Raw genomic sequence first — 17,666 nt, 5'->3', positions numbered from 1 at the left:
TATAGTATACACTATAATGTGCCCCAGAGAGATAAATATATTTACACAATATAGAAGAACAGTAGACAAACCAGGTCTGATCTGTTCAGACCTTTGTGAAGTACAGTGTTACACTGAATAGTATTTATCTTTCTCAATTTTTCAACTGCAGGATTAGGGGGGGTATACACTGAAGTACAGAAAATTAAGAATAATTTGTTGTTGTGCCTAGTCAATACATCTGCCTGGAAGATGACATCAGAGCCCTAAGGAGCTGATTTTTTAAAGTATTGCTGAGGTTGTGGTGCCATATAACTTCATGCTACAGAATAATTTGTCAGAACTGTGTCATTTTAACATCAAATGAATGGGGCCAATGATAAAATTGGCATACTATTAGTTAAGTTTTTAGGCAAGCATCCTGCAAGATTCTTTTCATCTGTACGTATCAATTAAAGCTGAAGTAGCACAGCATTCCAGAGACTGTTTCACAGAAGTGCTGTTCTTTGTTGAAATTTTGGCTGTAACGAAGAGCTTACATTTTCTGAATTGACAGGGGCTAGTGTTTAGCACAGATTCAAATAACTGAATAATTTTTTTCCTAAACAGCCATCTGGAATAAGCTTATTCTTGCTCATTAAAAATACTTGAGAGTTTTTTGGCAGCATGCCCTCATCTTATTTTTTATTCTTTGGATATATAATAGTACATAACGCAGAAGCTGGAGAACTAAAACTGCTTTTAATGCTGTTGTGAAATAGTAATTTTATTACAGTACTGATTAATGCATTATGAAAATGTGATCACCATGTTAGTACTTCCTCTGAATTAAATCTTGTGTTTTATTTTTAAAGGGTCAAGAAAGAAAAACATTTTTAATTTAAGTATACTGAGGAAAGGGTGATAGGATTAAAGGTAATGGAGGAAGCCGTTTCTATAGAGATTCAATCTTTTAGCTTCACCTCTTACTGCAGAAAATTGCTTCATAGTATTCTTTGCTCTTGTAATTGATACACTGCCAGAAAGATGGATTGTGATTGTTGCCTCTGTTTGTCCAGCAGGAGGAGTGCAATTACTGCTAGAAATGAAGGAGATGGTAATTAAATTGTCTATGTGGGATCATAGCAGAAGGAAAATATATAATTCAAATAAAATAGCATATTAGTTCCTCTGCAGACCTTGGTGGTTTTCAGAGGCTGACACTGGAACATTTTTAATTTTGCATCTTCATTATAAAATACCGAAGTCAGGAAGCCTGACCTTATCTTTTAGGAAGTGCTCAATGAATAGCCAGATAAAAATAAATACTAGTCTTCTCATAACTAAATAGTTGCTTTCTCAATGGCTGTGCTGGCACAGATTCTAGACACAGCTGGTCAAATAGAAGCAAAATTAATGCTTTGGCAGTATATTTTACCTGGTTTATAGAAGGCTTTTAGTCTTTTAAGTGAAAGAAATTCTGCTGATGCATTCTATTTGCTAGAAATGTTGCTAGAATGATTGTCATAGTAAAATCCCCTGACATACAAAAAACTAAACCCTTTTATTTTTTCCCCATTTCTTCAGTTATCCACTGTATATTCTGAAAATATTGTCACCTAGTTCTGAAAAGATTTTCACCTGATCTTTAACGTGTTCTGAGCATTACTGGTAGAGGGCAGAGGAAAGAACATGGAGGATGTATTCTGGCATATATATATATGAATATATATCTGGCTGATATATATTCATATCAGCCTACTGTGTCTGGGACTCAGAAATAATAAGTTCTAGGAATTAGTCATTCCACTTTGTGAAAAGATTTCTTGTAGTAATATTTATTTCAATATTATGCATTAACTAATGTTAATTAAAATGTGGAAATATGTATCATCCAAAGTCCATATACGTTGTCAAGAGAATCTAACAGAAACTTTTTTGTCTTAGAATCATTAAAGACCGTACAAGATTTGAGAGTTTTTTAAAAAAAAGAAAACAACATTTTCTTTCTCATTGTTCTACACAACCAACCCAACCATGCTCTCCTACAGTATATGAATGTAAGGACAGTATAAGAATATTGAATTAAGTCTAGAAAGTAAATACATGATCTGTAGAGAAAAGAAAGGAAAGACTGAGAGGATAACATTTTGTTAAAACTTAATATATTAGTACTATAATTTTTGTGTAAAGATTGTATGGCCTTTAAAAATCTGTTCTAGTCTGAAATTATTTCAGAATTACTGAAATAATTCAGTGATACTGAACTCTATGTAGACAATAATTTTTGGAATCAGAGCACTATTCCCATTTTTACTTTAAACCAAATCTGTCATGAATCAGACTGGAAAACTACTCATCTAGTAGACCTGAAATAGTCCAGAGTAAAAAGGGCTTTACATAAACACTGGTCATTATTAATAATAAAAAAAGGGCTAATTAGAATGCAGCTCATGTTCTGTGAATTAATTTTCTTTTCTTTTTAATTGACATGAATGAATTTTCCCCCTTGGACCTCTCCTTTTTCTTTCTTCCTACAAAACCTGCACTCTATATTTTTTAGTTTGCTTTCTGGAATCTGACAACCTGGCTTTGTTCTATATTCTGTGCTCTTTTTATGATAGCTAAGTTGATAGACTGACTTCATCACCAGACTGGGACAGACATCCTGGGCATTTGTAGCTGAGAATAGACAAGCATGAAGTATTACATGAAGTATTGTTCCTCAAGAGGTATCTTAATATATTTTGTTGGTATATTAATTTTTATGTGATACATTTTTCATTAAAGAAGAGAGATTGAATAAATGAATCTTCCATTGTAACTGAAAAATTACGAAGGTGTTTTTTCACTTTGTCCCTTTTGGAACAGATACAATAGTCTCGTGTTTCCTGCTGAAAGCTCTGTCCTCAGTACAGTGGGCTGTTTCTAAAGGAATACTATAAATGCTTGAAAATAACAATGCAATACTGCAAATGGCAGGGACCTGTTACACGCTTTTGTGCTTTTTTGTTGTTGCTGTAATTGTTAGCAGGATAAAGAAGAAAGCTGAATTTGGAAGCAGTGATCATATAGTTGAGTATGATATTGAGCTGGATCCATCATTGGTTTTGACCTCTCTCCTGTATGATAGCATAAGGCAATAATAGCTGTTGTTCTGGTCAGTGGTAGCGATTGTCATAGTGGTTGATGCTCACAAATGAAGACTTGGCATGTGTTCTGCTATGGGGTTGAGGAAGGCTTGTGTTAGTCTGTCACAGAGACTTGGTGAGTGCAGAGTGTTTTGGTATTGCCTGTTAAGATAAAGATGCTAGACCTCATGGTTTGTAGTCCATTCCTCAACATAATCCTTTAGACCTACATGTATTTTGTGACAAGTTTCTATCATATACAATTCGATCCATTTTTATGGGTAGCTAAGAATCCTTGCAGTTTGACTGGATGGATAGAAGTAGCAGCTAAACGGAACTTAAAAACCTGGAGAACAGGCAGCAGCCTAGGAGGAGTGGATGTCTGAGTGGTGTAGCAAATGCTAAGTAGAAAGGCAGTGGCAGCAACCCATGGGAACTGAAGTTTTGACAGAGCAGTTAGGCTGTGGAGTTGACATAAAGGAGAGGAGAAAGGGGCTACCTGCAGGGCAGTTCTCATGTTTGAACTGTGCATTTAATATCTGTGCCAAGGTCACATATGTCAGCCTGGCCCAACTTAGAAAAAAGCTACTGTGGGACAAAACCCTGTTTTGCCACGAGAGCTGATAGTTCGGGCATTGGTGATGTCAGCTAATCTGTGCATATGCTTTGTGGCTCAGTCTGAGTAGTTCTTCCTGTTAGCGCAGATAGCCTGCACCCCAACCTTCAAAAGCACACTCAGTACTCACACTGCACTGAGACTGATGAATCCTAAATGGTGTTTGAGCAAGAGGATCTGTTCAAAATACATTGAAAGAGGGATTAGTAAATTATTGACTAGTCTTGCAGATTGATCAGTTATAGAAGGCCCTAGTGGCCTTCTGTGATGGAGTGACTACCTCAGTGGACAAAAGAAGGGCTACAGATGTCATTTATTTGAGCTTCTGTAAAGCCTTTGCCACAGTCCTCCACAATATCCTTTACTCTGAATTGGAGAGAGATGGATTTCATGAGTGGACTGTTAGACGGTTAAGAAAGTGGTTGGACAGAGTGGTGCTGTTAACACACCTGAAGGATGGGGTGCCATCCAGAGGGACATGGGCAAGCTTGAGAAGTGGGCCTATAGGAATCTGATGAGGTTTAATAAGGCTTTCTAAGGCTTTCTTAGATGGAAAAAATGTTTTTGTCAGTTCTAAGAAGGAACTAAGTGAGGGCCAGACATTGACTTTCACGTCATCATTGTCTCAGGGATTTTGATTTGCTAGGGTTGTATAATGATTGGAAAAAACATTGGTCATGTCACCTCTTCTCACTAGGAATTCAGCAACGTCCAGTCCTTTGCAGTAGATGCTTTCATCGAGGAGAAAAGACGGAAGAAAGGGAGAAGGGAAAGAAGGGAATAAGGGATCTTTCATCTAAGGCACATGGAGGACAGGGAATGATTTGTGACAGCCAGCATGGCTTCACTAAAGGCAAGCCCTGCCTGACCCTAGTGGCCTTCTGTGATGGAGTGACTACCTCAGTGGACAAAAGAAGGGCTACAGATGTCATTTATTTGAGCTTCTGTAAAGCCTTTGCCACAGTCCCCCACAATATCCTTTACTCTGAATTGGAGAGAGATGGATTTCATGAGTGGACTGTTAGACGGTTAAGAAAGTGGTTGGACAGTCGCATCCAGAGGGTAATGGTTCAGTGACTCAGAGTCCTGATGGGCATCTTTGACAAGTGGTGTCCCTCAGAGGGCTGTGGTGGACCAGTGTTAATTTCGTCACTAATGACATAGATGAAAGGGTTGAGTGCACTCTTGGCCGATTTGCAGATGACACCAAGCTGAGTGGTGCTGTTAACACACCTGAAGGATGGGGTGCCATCCAGAGGGACGTGGGCAAGCTTGAGAAGTGGGCCTATAGGAATCTGATGAGGTTTAGTAAGACCAAGTGCAAGGTGCTGCACCTGGGTTGGGGTGCCAGGCTGGGGCATGAATAGACTGAGAGCATCTTTATTGAGAAGGTCTTGCGGGTGCTATTGGATGAGAGGCTGTACATGAGCTGGTAATGTGCACTTGTAGCCCAGAAAGTCAGTTGTGTGCTGGGCTGCATCAAAAGAAAAGGGCAGGTCAGTGAGGTGAAGTGGTAGAGTTGCTCTTCATGTGAGAGAGCAACTGGAATGTATTGAGCTCTACCCAGGGAGAGACAAATGAGTTGAGAGCTTATGGATAAGAATTAAGGGACAGGCTAATATTGGTGACACTGTTGTTGGTGTTTACTACAGGCCACCTGATCAGGAGGAGGAAGTTGATGAGACTTTCTATGGGCAGCTGGAGATAGCTTCATGGTCACAAGCCTTTGGTCTCCTGGGGGACTTCAGCCACCCCGGTATTTGTTGGAGAGACAACACGGCTCAGCACACACAGTCCAGGAGGTTCCCACAGATCATTGAAGATAACTTTTTGATGAAAGTGGTGGAAGAGCCAATGAGAAGAGGTGTGTTGCTGAACGTTGCACTAACAAACCAGGAGGGACTGGTTGAAGATGTGAAGGAAGGTTGGGGGCAGCCTTGCTTTCAACCTTCCACCTGAGATGGTGGAACTCAGGATCCTGTGTGAAGAAAGCAAAGCAGTAAGCAGGACTAGAACCCTGAACTTCCAGAGAGCTATCTTCAACCTCTTCAAAGACCTGCTCAGAGGAATCCCACAGGATAGAGCTCTAGAAAAAAAGGGGTTAAAAAAAGCTGGTCAATATTCAACATCACTTCCTCCAAACTCAAGACGAATATATACCTATGAGCAAGAAATAAAGCAAGCTGGCAGGAGACCTGTATGGATGAGCAGAGAGCTTCTAGCAAATCTCAAAACAGAAGAAAGAAATTTATGGGATGTGGAAAAAGAGACCATATGGGAAGACTATATGGAATATCAGCAGGGTATGCAGGGATGTGACGAGGAAAGCCAAGGCACCTTGGAATTGAGTCTGTCAGGGGATATCAAGGAAAAAAGAAGGCCTTGTGCAAGTATGTCAACAGCAAAAGGAAGATTAAGGAAAGTGTGGGGCCGCTGCTGAATCAGATGGGTGTCCTGGTGATGGAAGACACAGAGAAGGTGGAATTACTGAACGCCTTCTTTGCTTCAGTCTTTACTGCTGAGGCCATCCCTTAGGAATCCCAGACCTTGGTTGTAAGAGAGAAAGGCTAGAGAAAGGAATACTCCCCTTTGGTCGTAAAAGGTTGGGTTAGAGATCAACTAGGGAGACATAAATCCATGGGCCCTGATGGGATGCACCCATGGGTGCTGAGGGAGCTGGTAGATGTTGTTGTTCAGTCACTCTGCATAATCTTTGAAAAGTCATGGAGAAAGGAGAGGTGCGTGATGACAGAAGAAAAGCTGGTGTTACTCCCATCTTCAAAAAGGCAAGAAGAAGGATTTGGGAAACTAGCAGCCAGTCAGGCTAACCTCGGTCCCTGGAAAAGTGATGGAACAGATCATTCCGGAGGTCATCACCAAGTATGTAAAAGAAAAGAAGGTTATCAGGAGTAGTCAGCAGGGATACACCAAGGAGAAATCATGCTTGATTTCTGTGATGGCATGGCAGGATGGATGATGAGGCAAGAGCAGTGGATATTGTCTACCTTGACTTATCTACCTTTTGACACTGTCTCCCATGGCATCCTCTCTCTTATGAGAAGAGACTGCGGGAGCTGGGCCTGTTTAGAGGAGACTGAAAGGGGTAAATATCTCAAAGGCAGGTGTCAAGAGGATGGTTGTGGAGTTTCCCTCTCCAGAATGTTCAAAACCTGTCTCTAGATGTGTTCCTGTGCAACTACAGAGGTCCCTTCCAATCATAGCAATTCTGTGATTCTGTGAACTGGGTTTGTTCAGCCTGGAAAAGAGAAGGCTTTAGGGTGATCTACGTGGAGCCTTCCATTACCTGAATGGAATTTAAAAGAAAGATGGAGAGGGACTATTTACAAGAGGTGGAGTGGCACAACAAGAGGGAACGGGTTCAAACTGAAAGAGAGTAGATTGAGATTGGGTATTAGGAAGAAATTCTTTACTCAGAGGATAAGGACGCACTGGAACAGCTTGCCGAGGGAATTTGTGGATGCCCATCCCTGACACTGTTTAAAGCAGGTTTGATGGAGCTCTGAGCAACCTGCTCTAGTGAAAGGTGTTATGCTCACACCAGAGGTGTTGGGATTAGCTGATCTTTAAGATCCCTTTCAACCCAGGCCATTCTGTGAATCTATGATTTTGTTATCCTCAGTATGAAAGGTCTTTCCTTTTCTGTGCCTCTAGGTTTATCATTTGTTAGAAGAGTCAGATGAGAATGTAACCTCTCTTTACATAGGATTTTCTGTTGTCATGTGTTGGGTGAGGTACCTTTTTCATGCTGAAGGTGATGCTCAAGAGAAGGAACTCTTCTAAATCAGAGTTGCAGGGGGTGCTAATGTGTGAGTGTGATGCCAGATCCAGAGTGTAACTTTGCTCTTGGCACTCTTCTCTTACATTTCAATGTTTTCTGTGAAGTTGAGTTTGAATATTTCAAAACATATCTGATATGATAAAACAGCTATGAAGGTATGAACGACTAGTAGAAGCTGTGTATTACCTTGCTTTTCTTTAAAGCTTTTATGGGCTAAGGGAAAGGGAAATCAGATTAGTATGACTGCTTTTATTTTAAGTTGATTTAACTTTTAATTAGCTCATTAACTGAGTAAGAAGGGCTAAAAATATGAAAGCGAAGAATATATTTTCTACAACAGCAAGAAAGGCCAATATTAACAAGGGAGGGGGAGAGGGGATGCACCGTTGCAGTAGTTCAGAAGAGACTATTGGGGATTGCTTTTTGTTTTAGCTGGTTAACTAGTGATTTCTATGTGTTCATCAAATTTTTACTTTCTTCACAGCTGTAGTAGGCAGTATAACTGTTTTCCCTGGGTTTATATTTTGAACCTTCATGGAAATAATTTAAATGAATAATCAGATTTTTTTTTGCTAAACATAATTTGCCTTAACAATTTTCCATTTTAAAAAACCCAGTGTCTAAGAATTGCTCCTCCTTAATTCCTACTGGTTGAACATAAATAAGGAAAGTTCAAAAGCAGTGTTGTGGGTTGTTTTGTTGGGTTTTTTTTCCATTCAGTTTACTTTTATGTTCTGCTTGTAATTTAAAGTTTACTTGAAAGGTTTTAATAGTTTCCTGCTGTGATCACGCTTTTCTAAGTGGAAAAACAGATGTGTGTACTCAAAAGACAGCCTTGAAAACGTAATTGTAACTTACAAATAAGAGAATGGGTGTGTGAACCCGTTATCCAAGGGTAAGATGAGCTTACGGTACACCTAATGTAACTGCCATGCGCAAATGTTTTCCTGTGATAAAAATAAGGTGTTTTATCCTTTCCAGTGCAGCTGATCCAGTATATCCCTATTTTCCTGTACCCTGAAGCATCTTTATTGTGCACTCTTATCCGGAGTTACAGTAATGCACTCAAGGCCAAAATTTAAAAGGTGAAGATAAATTTATGTTGGATAATAGGCAGCATTGCAGTGAGAACAATCCAGTACAGATACTTGGATTTTGTGGGTACCATCTTCAAGAGTAAAGCTCGGAATGCTGTTTTTTTAATTACAAAAGAGGTGATGTAAAAATGAAATGTACTGTGGCTGGTAGCTGAGGCATAAGAGTCTTAATAAATCAGAGTGTTTAACAGAATGGTTTTCCTGGGTTATGTAGCTTGTGTAGCGATCTGGCACAGTTTGAAATGGAAGATTCAGGAATAGCCCACTTGAGCTTGATCTATTCACGAAACCTTAAATATTTGAAGAAGTTTTTTTTAACAGTCTGGCAAAATAAAACTCAACTGCTTACATGTATAAACAAAAAATTATTGTTTTGTACTTTTAATACATAATTATATCAATGATTTGCAGTGTAGCTCAAAATCCAGTATTTACCTTCAGTGAGAACACACTTTTCTTGTCTAGTATTTCCACTTGGTTCAAAGACTTTAATTAATTTGTAGCTGCTAAAGTCTCTCTTCTTTGTGTCTTGTTCTAGGATGTTTTTGTATTTAGACATGAACTTGCTCTCCTAAGAATATCTGCCTTCATGGGTCTAATAATATTAGGTGGAATAAGTCGACTCTTTTACACTCAACTAATGGGTATTTTCACTGTAAGTATCTAATTTTAGAAGTATATATTAATTTTATTTTCAGTACAATTAATAAAAACAGAAAAACAGATTGCATCTAAGGGAAGAATAGAAAAACATTTGCACTGTGAGGTACCTGTTTGGTATGTGGTCTGTCAAGACTCTTGACACCAAGAAGTCTTAAGAAGCTTTCTAACAAACAAGTGTGTAATAAGTCTGGCTATCAAGTAAATTTCCTGTTTTGTATTAGTGAAGTAAACCCATACATTGTCATGGAATTTTACAGTGTACAAGGTATGTATTTGCGGGTTTTGATTTTTGGCTTTATTTTAAACTCTCATGTGTCTGGTCTGAATTATGTGACAGTAAGGCCCACTAATAAGTCATACATTCTGAGAATACAGAATTCTTGTTAAGTATTTTAATAAATATGCTTATGCTCATATCTCTTTAGTTGTTTAACTGGGGAATATAACCATGTGCGATTTACAGTCCAGATGCATACTCTATATTTAAAGGTACCAAAAAAAAAAAATCTTTTGCATGGAAAAATTTTCCACATAGATGAATTTGGTAATGTAATAAATATGTACAAGAAATTAGCTTTTTTTGGTGTAACGTCCTGTTCTGTACATTGGAAGTTAATAACTTCCAGCAAATGTTTTAAAGTTACCTTGTGAAACCATATAAATGTTTAAAATACAGCAGTGTTGAACAGAAAGAGGACATTAGTTGGATTCGTACCTGTCTGAAAGGGTGTATGGTCTTGCCTGCTGAACTTTTTTTTTTGAAGACAATAAAGTACAAGATGACAGCATCTTTCTGACTACAACTGATGAAGATCTGCCTGAGATTTCATTTTGAAATTGAGAAGGTTTGCACAGTATTAACCTTTTTAGGTACAAAATGGAAAACCTTCCAACTGTATTGTGTAATAATAAAGGACAAAAATTACTGTTTAGTTTTTCTTCTGTTAGATAAGACATTAATATTGCTTTTTTTCTTTTATTATATTACCTTTGCATAAGTTTACTGCCTTTTGCTCTTTTTGTGACTGTAGCTATGCTGTGTATTATTTTTGCCATTCTCCAAGTGCTCTACCAGATCACTTTCTGCACTTTCTCTCAACCCCCAGGTCAACAGATTTACATTTCTGCCCCTTTACTGTGTGCCTAATTTCTGTGCCAAGGTCTTGTTGACAGGTTCTATCCTCCTTGTTTAAGTGCAGGCATACCACCTTTGTGTCTGCATCCTCTAGAGCTGGGATGTTTTTCTGAATTACTACTATGCCTTGTCGGGTATTTAGCTGAAGTGGTACAGACCTCTGAATTCTGCTCACTGTCACTCCCAGTAATGGGAGAGATGGAACTCAGGAAGCCTAATTGTTCTGATACTGAAATATGGATGTCTTTTTGATTTCTGTTAAATGGATATGTGTGAGGAGAAACAAAAAGCCCATGTGATCACTACTACACTAAACCACAAACATGATACAGAAGAAAACAAGGAACAAACCCTAAGTCTGTCATTCTGTTCTATGGGCTGCCAGAAGCTAGACTTAGTTTTCGCAGTGACCATCGGCATCCATTCAGGTACTATTACTATACATGAAATAAAAACATCTTAGACTGAAGCTGTTTCTATCACATATATCTGAAACCTGGAACGTTTCTATTCTGACACAGGATACCAACTGTGCTGCCTCTGCGACAGGTATGAATACCAATAAGAATCCAGTTGTTACTTCACTGTCGTGAGCCTTAACACCATAAGGCTATTGCCACCACTGCATGCTTATAAACTGCTCTAAAGCCCTTTCTTTCTATGTCAGTGGTCTGATATACTGTCAGGTACATCCTATTCACTTACAGAGCTGGCAACTACGCTGGAGCAGGTGTGGGCTAACAGCATTTTCAAATCCAGCCCCCTTTTTTTTTTGTGCTCAAATCATAATTATGAGGATTGCTGAGCTGCAGTATGCCTGGATACTTTCTTTTGTTGTCTTTGCCAATGTGAAACAAACATACTGCAGTAATGGTGGATATGGATGGTTTATGAGAGACAGATGCTGGAAAGTACAGAACTGCATTAAGGCCTCTCACTGCACCGTACCTGCCCCCAGTAGCAGAAGGGCTGTTGTGCTTGCCTCGTATGGACAAGTTTTTAGGTTTGTTCGAATTGCTGGGGAAGTAGAAATCCAGTACTGGGATCTCCAAATACTAATTCATTCACACCATGTGGATGCTGTTGCCTTGATTCATTGAAGAATGTAGGTTGTGTAGTCCATCCCCCACTCAAAGTGTTTCCATACCAGCAACAGTCATCTTTTCCCTTTTCATTCCTTTCCTCATGATTCTAGAATTGGCAGGAATAAACAATACAGTTACTTTGAGGAAATCTGCTTGGCAAGAACTAGTCAGACTTCAAACGAACAAAGCAAGTCTGTTTGTTGAGGTTGTGCTTAGTCTGCACGTAGTGTCAGAAAATCTTTCTGTACAAATGGCTTTTGATTGCCAGCATTGTAGTATGGGGACTTGCGTCCTCCATAAGCACTAACAGCTTTGGCTAGCCAGTGGAAAAGGCAGAGGAGAGGGCAGCAGGTGAGTGTGCAGTTTCTTTGCAGGCTCCCGAAAGACATGCCTGTGATGCATAAAATAGGGAAACAAAGAATCTGAGTATACCCACCCACAATGCTGGCTCACTGTGTGGAAGACATTCAAGTCCTGTAGAAGCAGTGAACCATGGTCACTAAGAAGCAGTGATGTTTCTACTGTGTACTGTACTGGAGTTACTGTTCAGCATCTAACCTTCCTGTATAAATTAAATTTTATCTGAAATGAGGTCTATTTAAAATACTAAATTAATTATGAAATTAAACTTAACTTAGCATAAGGTACAGATCAAAATTTAACAGAACACAGTCATTGAAGTGTAATAATGCAGTTGAGGTTAATTTGAAAGAGACTCAAAATGCTTGAAGGCGCGTATATGCACAGTTAAGTATTAATGTTTGTTAAAGTATTCATTACTCCATTGCTGCTCTTGAGAGCATTAATTTCAGTGGTTGCTGAAGCTGCCCAAAGGCATGTGCAAGAGAGCTGGACAAGAGCATGGACCTTTTGAAGAATGCTAAGCAACTTTTACTTGTGCTTGTACAGGAGAACAGGTAATACACATTTTCCTAGTTCATGCTCTATGCCTGTGTTTGCAGTTCAGCATAAACCAAGATTAATTCCACAGCTCCTGGATGAAAGGTATTTTTTTATAGTAGCAACAACCAACATTGCGGCTCTGTGATCTAAAGTTTGGTGAATACGAATGGTTGCTAAATAAGTCCAGCAAGTTCAGATTTGTTAGGTTTTAATATTACTATTTACCTGTATTTCAAATGCTGCCAAAATTGTATTTTTGGAAAACCCTAAGATTTGTCAAACTTTAACCCATTTGTAACGAAAATTCCTGATTCTCCGTAAGATAAACTTGCATGACCATCGTTATATAATTTTCCAGAAATCAAGCCAAGAGTTTTTGTTTCATCTTGGTAATATAAGGCTAAGGCTGACTTTTTCCAGGAATATAGGACATGCATATTAAAAAAAAAAAAAATCCTTGATCTTTGAATTTACAGAAGTTTATCCTTTTGTCACTTCAACAAGAAGATACATACAGTTTAATGTGTAGAATAAATTTGCGTTATGTGACTTTTGTATACAGCATTTTTAGAAACAGAGTTATTCCTTACTAGAGTTGTGCTGAGTAGTAGATTGACAAGCTGTAAGAACTAGCAGAAGGTTTTCATAGTTCCTTTAATAGGCATTTTCACCTCTTGGATACATTTTTTCTGAAGTCAAGAAATGTCCAGCTGAATGCATAATGGAAAGGATATAACTGATATGCTGCAGCACGTTTTTCTGGAACAGGGCAGTAGCTAAAACAAAAAAGCAAAGCAGCATATTACCAAGTGCAGGTGAAGTTATTCAGCCGTGTGTGCTAGCACTTTGCAAAATTCAGGTTGTTGTGCAGTTCCTAATCGTCTGTGCCTATCATTGCATAGCTGTTATTGGTTATAACAGTAGATTAATTTCTTTAAGAAAAATACACATGCATTCTGCTGTTATCCTGTTTCATGTGTGTTCAGCAGATATTTGGGTGCTTGGAAAAAATGCGCTCTGGTAAAACTGAAAACTTTGTAGCTTGTGTACTAAAACTGGCTCTTAGAGAGAGAATGTTCTTAAAGCTGTGCTGCTTGAGAAGCTGATGAATAGGCCAAGTAACCTACCAGACAGTAATTTCTCAGCATACTTTTACCACCTCTCTTAGTGTGGTATCACTGTTAGGGTATCATTAGCTTAAGGCTATTCATAACTCATTTGGAGGTCCAGGAAGCCAAAGAGCAAAGGAGGTGACTTCCTACAATGAGAGAAGAACAGCTGGTTGGCAAAAACTGTCCTTAGAGGAACTTTTGACATGAATTGTTCCGATGAAGAGGGGAGCAGCTGAGGTGGCCTCTGTATACGGGATTAGTGCTTTCTCCCTAGAAACTAGCATATGTGAAACACACTTCTAGCAGAAGCGGCACATGGTTCTTTTCATCCTCCTTCTCCAGTTGCTTTCCCCAAGCTCTGTTTGCCTCTGATTTTGTCATCATCCTGAATTTTAACACTTCTTCCAGTATCTATCTGACATTACTCTTGGTGAAGTTTTATTTGGATACTTTGGAAATAGAAGTATCTAAGTTCTCTCTAATTCATAAGCCTCTGAAGTAGGGAGAAATTTAAAATCCTAATTTAGGAAGTCTGGGATCCTAAGATGATATTCTTCTTAAAATCTCTGCATAACAATTAGTCTTCTTACTTATAAGTTTCAAGTTTCTAGAGAACTGGATAGAAGAATCTGTTTTACCTGTGAAGAAAACACTATCTGATGTAATTTCCAAAATGATCATGCATATATGTTAAAGGCCTGCTTGCCTTCTGTGCTTGTTAGTTGCTTTACCAGTTCTCTCTTTCCTGTCATTACTTGTAGTCCAATTTTGAATTTTATGTTCCTTAACTGGAAATGAGCCTGTATTTTTACATTCTCAGGCAACATGATATTTTGTAAAGATTTTGTTTGAAATTATGTAGAAGTGAACTTAGCATAAAACTTAAGTAAAACAAACAAAACCCCAAAAACATATCAGAAAGAATTTTGGCAGTTGCACCCTAGAAAAACTAGATGGTCTCTTACTGAGAGTAACAGCTGTAAAAATTATTGTTACCCTTTACTTCAGACCTCTTCTAGCTGCTTGTACTCCACAAGCAATTATTCATCTTTTGCCTCAATCGCTACAGAGTAACAAGATAGCTCTAGTATAGACACTTTAAAACTCCATGCACGTAGAGAGGTGCTTTTTTGTTGGTGGTTGGTCGTAAGTAGTAAAAGTACAATTTTTAGGTAAATTATAATTTTGTCTATTTCAGAAAGTTTTAAAATTTTCCACAAAAAATTCCAAACTTTCTATCTTGTGCAACTACTGCCTACACCAGTTAATGACATTGTATTGCAATGGCAAGTGCAAAGCTTATCTAGAAAACAGTATTAAGCTACAGGAAAGTATTGAGAAGGATGTATCTGTGTTACTAATTTTTAATTCCCATTTTTTTATGAAGGTATATGAAATAATAAAATTTATCGGGAAGCTAAATCAAATAGTACCTAGAAACTTGCTTGCTTTCTCAAGACATATTTTCTTGACATGTGTTTTTTAATAATTCCTCTCTCATTTTTACATGAAACTGATGTCTGTTTTCCTTAAAAAAAGTATGACTAACCTATTTATTCATACAAAAAGGCATAGAAAATTCACCTAGGAAAAAAGTTTCTTTTATCAGCCTCAGATTGTTTCTGATGTATGATTGTTGGAGGTAAAGAGCTCTTTAAAAAGAGCTTTTTTTCAGGATTTTAAAAAAGGTGGAACTATCGGGATGCTCGTGTATAGATTAGCAGACTAGCCCCTAGCATTTGCATTTCTTTCACTCATATTCCATTGTTGCTTTAAGAAAGTACTTCTGTATGTCTTTCACATCACTTCAACAGTTAAATGATGATAAAAACCGGGTTTTCTATTTATACTGTAAGATTCTGATATTGTTTATGTTTGATCTACAGTGTATTACTATAAGAAATATAATAATATGGCATACTGTTTTTTAAACAATCGCCTCTCTGATTATTTTGATAATTGTTCATATCTAGTTTTTTAAAACTGGTACCTTTTGCATATGTGACGTTTTCTTCCTCTCAAGATCTGTGGTGTTCTTTATTTTGTTGGCTGCCACCTGTCTGAAGCAATCAGCCACTTCTTTCTCTTTCTCTGTACAAAAGGAAAATCCGGTCTTCCCATGGATGGTGGAAGGTAACAGGATAATCAGTTCAACAGTGATCCTCTGATGTCATTGTGGGAGCCCTGTAAAAGCGGATTATCTGTGACCCAGATAAAATAATTAGAAATTACTTGGACACTTACAAATAACTGATCTACTAATCTCATTTCCAAAGTTAAAAAAGGCCTGTCTCTCAACGTAACACTACCAGATGTTTCAGTTAAACAGCATCCTTTGCAGAGACTAATCTGAACCCTAATTTAGAGGATTACCTTTGATTGTTTTTATTTCAAACACTAAACAGTGTTTTCATTTTTCCATATGTTCTGACAAACTATTTCTGTGGAAGAAAAGAGATTTTCTTAATTTTTACACTATAGTCCACTAAATATGATTAATGTGGTTTATGCTAGTATTGCAAAGAAAAACTTTTCATTGAAATTATTTAGTAATGAACTTGTTTCTTTGGGGCAGAACTATTTAATGATGGGCTTTTAAAAATTCAATAGATACCATGTGGTCTTTTTGCAAGGTAGTGCATGTGTTATCATAAACTAAGTGGACAGTGACTTTATTAATTAAATTAATGCTACCAGGGTTTCCTGTTAATTAACTGTTTGAATGGTGTACAGTGATATGCCAATATCCTGTTGCATCAGTACTGTGTGGATGTGGAAAAGAGAAATTTCTCTTTATTTGCTTTGGGGAGGATGGAAGGGAAAATGCTGTTCAGCAGCCTGTCTGGTGCACCATATGATGCCAACCATATAATTTTTTCCTCTTAGAATCATTTAAAAATGTTGGGTTTTTATTGTCACAGTGTTTCTCCTTTTCACCTTAAAGTAGCAAATATATTTTACTACATATTTTTTCAACCTTTTTCCAAAGATGGAATTGCAAAATAGTGGAAATGTAGCTGCAGTTATTCTATTAATAAAATCAAAGGCTTTTTAATTCTTTGCATGTTTTATAGCATTGATCCATTGCTGATTTAACATGCGGAGTGCACAAGTGATCTAGTTGTGCTGAAATGCTTTTTGTCTTTAAAAATAAGTATTTCATGATTAAAATATTTGTAATCATATCTTTAATCAGATAATCTATTAAATACTATTTTGATTAGTGACTACTGAGGGCTTTTCCTGTTTTTTCAAACATGGCAGAAGTGTAATCAAGGAACTATTAATCCTCATAATTAAGTTTAGCATATTAAAAATTAGGATTGGTTGAGGAAATAAGGATTTCCAGGCAAGTGTATTCTTTACCTGTCTATAATAAAGTGTAAGATATAAAGCAATTGTAGAGGGAGAGCAAAGGGTATATAAACTATAAACCCAAATGGTAATTGGAAATTAGAGATGCAACAGAAAATAAGTTCATGTTAACATTGTCTGTCTTCCTCTTCCCCATTGTTCTTAACCCTTCCCCTTTTCCTGTCTCTACCTTTAATTCACCTATAGGTAGATCTCCTATTAGAAGACTGCATAAGGTACTATAAATTAAATAGTCAGGAATTAGTAACATCCTGGTCTTTGAATACAATTTTGTTAACTGTATAAATTCTTTTATATCTTTATTTTTCTCAAATAGACTAGCAATTTGTTTAACATTTTTATGAATGTATCCAGACAGTCTTAAACGCATATTTACCATAAAAATAAACTATTAGTTTATTTTATAAAAACTTTTTTATGAGCTGTTTAAAATGTTAAATAAATTCAAGTGAAGACACTCTTGAGTGGCAAAGATCTCATCTGTTTCATTAGGTTGCTACATGGTCTTAGGTAAATGTGAATACTTTTATTGAAGTTAATTATTTACAATATTATAAAGAAAAAGTGTAAGTTAGAAAATTTTATCAAAGAGATTTTATACTGTTCAAGGAGTATAAAATATCATAGAATATCAAAGTATCCTCTATTCGTCACTCAGGGGAATTTCTTTTACAGCTCAATTATTTTTCTAATAGTAAAGGAAGTACCTTTAACCAGTTGAAAATAAGTAACTATAAAATTTTGTTTGAGTGTTCTGGGGCTGAATACATTTTGTTTAAATATTGCCTGTCA

At 37.3% G+C, this 17,666-nt stretch overlaps 1 protein-coding gene across 7 annotated transcripts in view; it reads left to right on the top strand.

Annotated features, from left to right (window-relative positions):
• ZDHHC21 (zinc finger DHHC-type palmitoyltransferase 21) overlaps positions 1-17,666 on the top strand; it is a 50,911-nt gene that overhangs the window by 13,740 nt on the left and 19,505 nt on the right. For 3 of the 7 annotated variants that reach the window (XM_032676491.1, XM_032676492.1, XM_032676490.1), the window contains exon 7: positions 9,140-9,256. The exons of 2 other annotated variants lie outside the window; for them this stretch is intronic. In XM_032676491.1, the coding sequence (XP_032532382.1) occupies positions 9,140-9,256 (117 nt within the window). Of the gene's footprint in view, positions 1-2,582; positions 2,631-5,357; positions 6,184-9,139; positions 9,257-17,666 lie in introns of those variants that run through there. 2 more of the 7 variants (XR_004354740.1, XM_032676496.1) reach the window with 2 other exon arrangements.

This window comes from Chiroxiphia lanceolata, chromosome Z, assembly GCF_009829145.1.
Source record: "Chiroxiphia lanceolata isolate bChiLan1 chromosome Z, bChiLan1.pri, whole genome shotgun sequence".
Taxonomy (NCBI): domain Eukaryota; kingdom Metazoa; phylum Chordata; class Aves; order Passeriformes; family Pipridae; genus Chiroxiphia; species Chiroxiphia lanceolata.
This window is presented reverse-complemented; position numbering and strand designations above follow the sequence as displayed.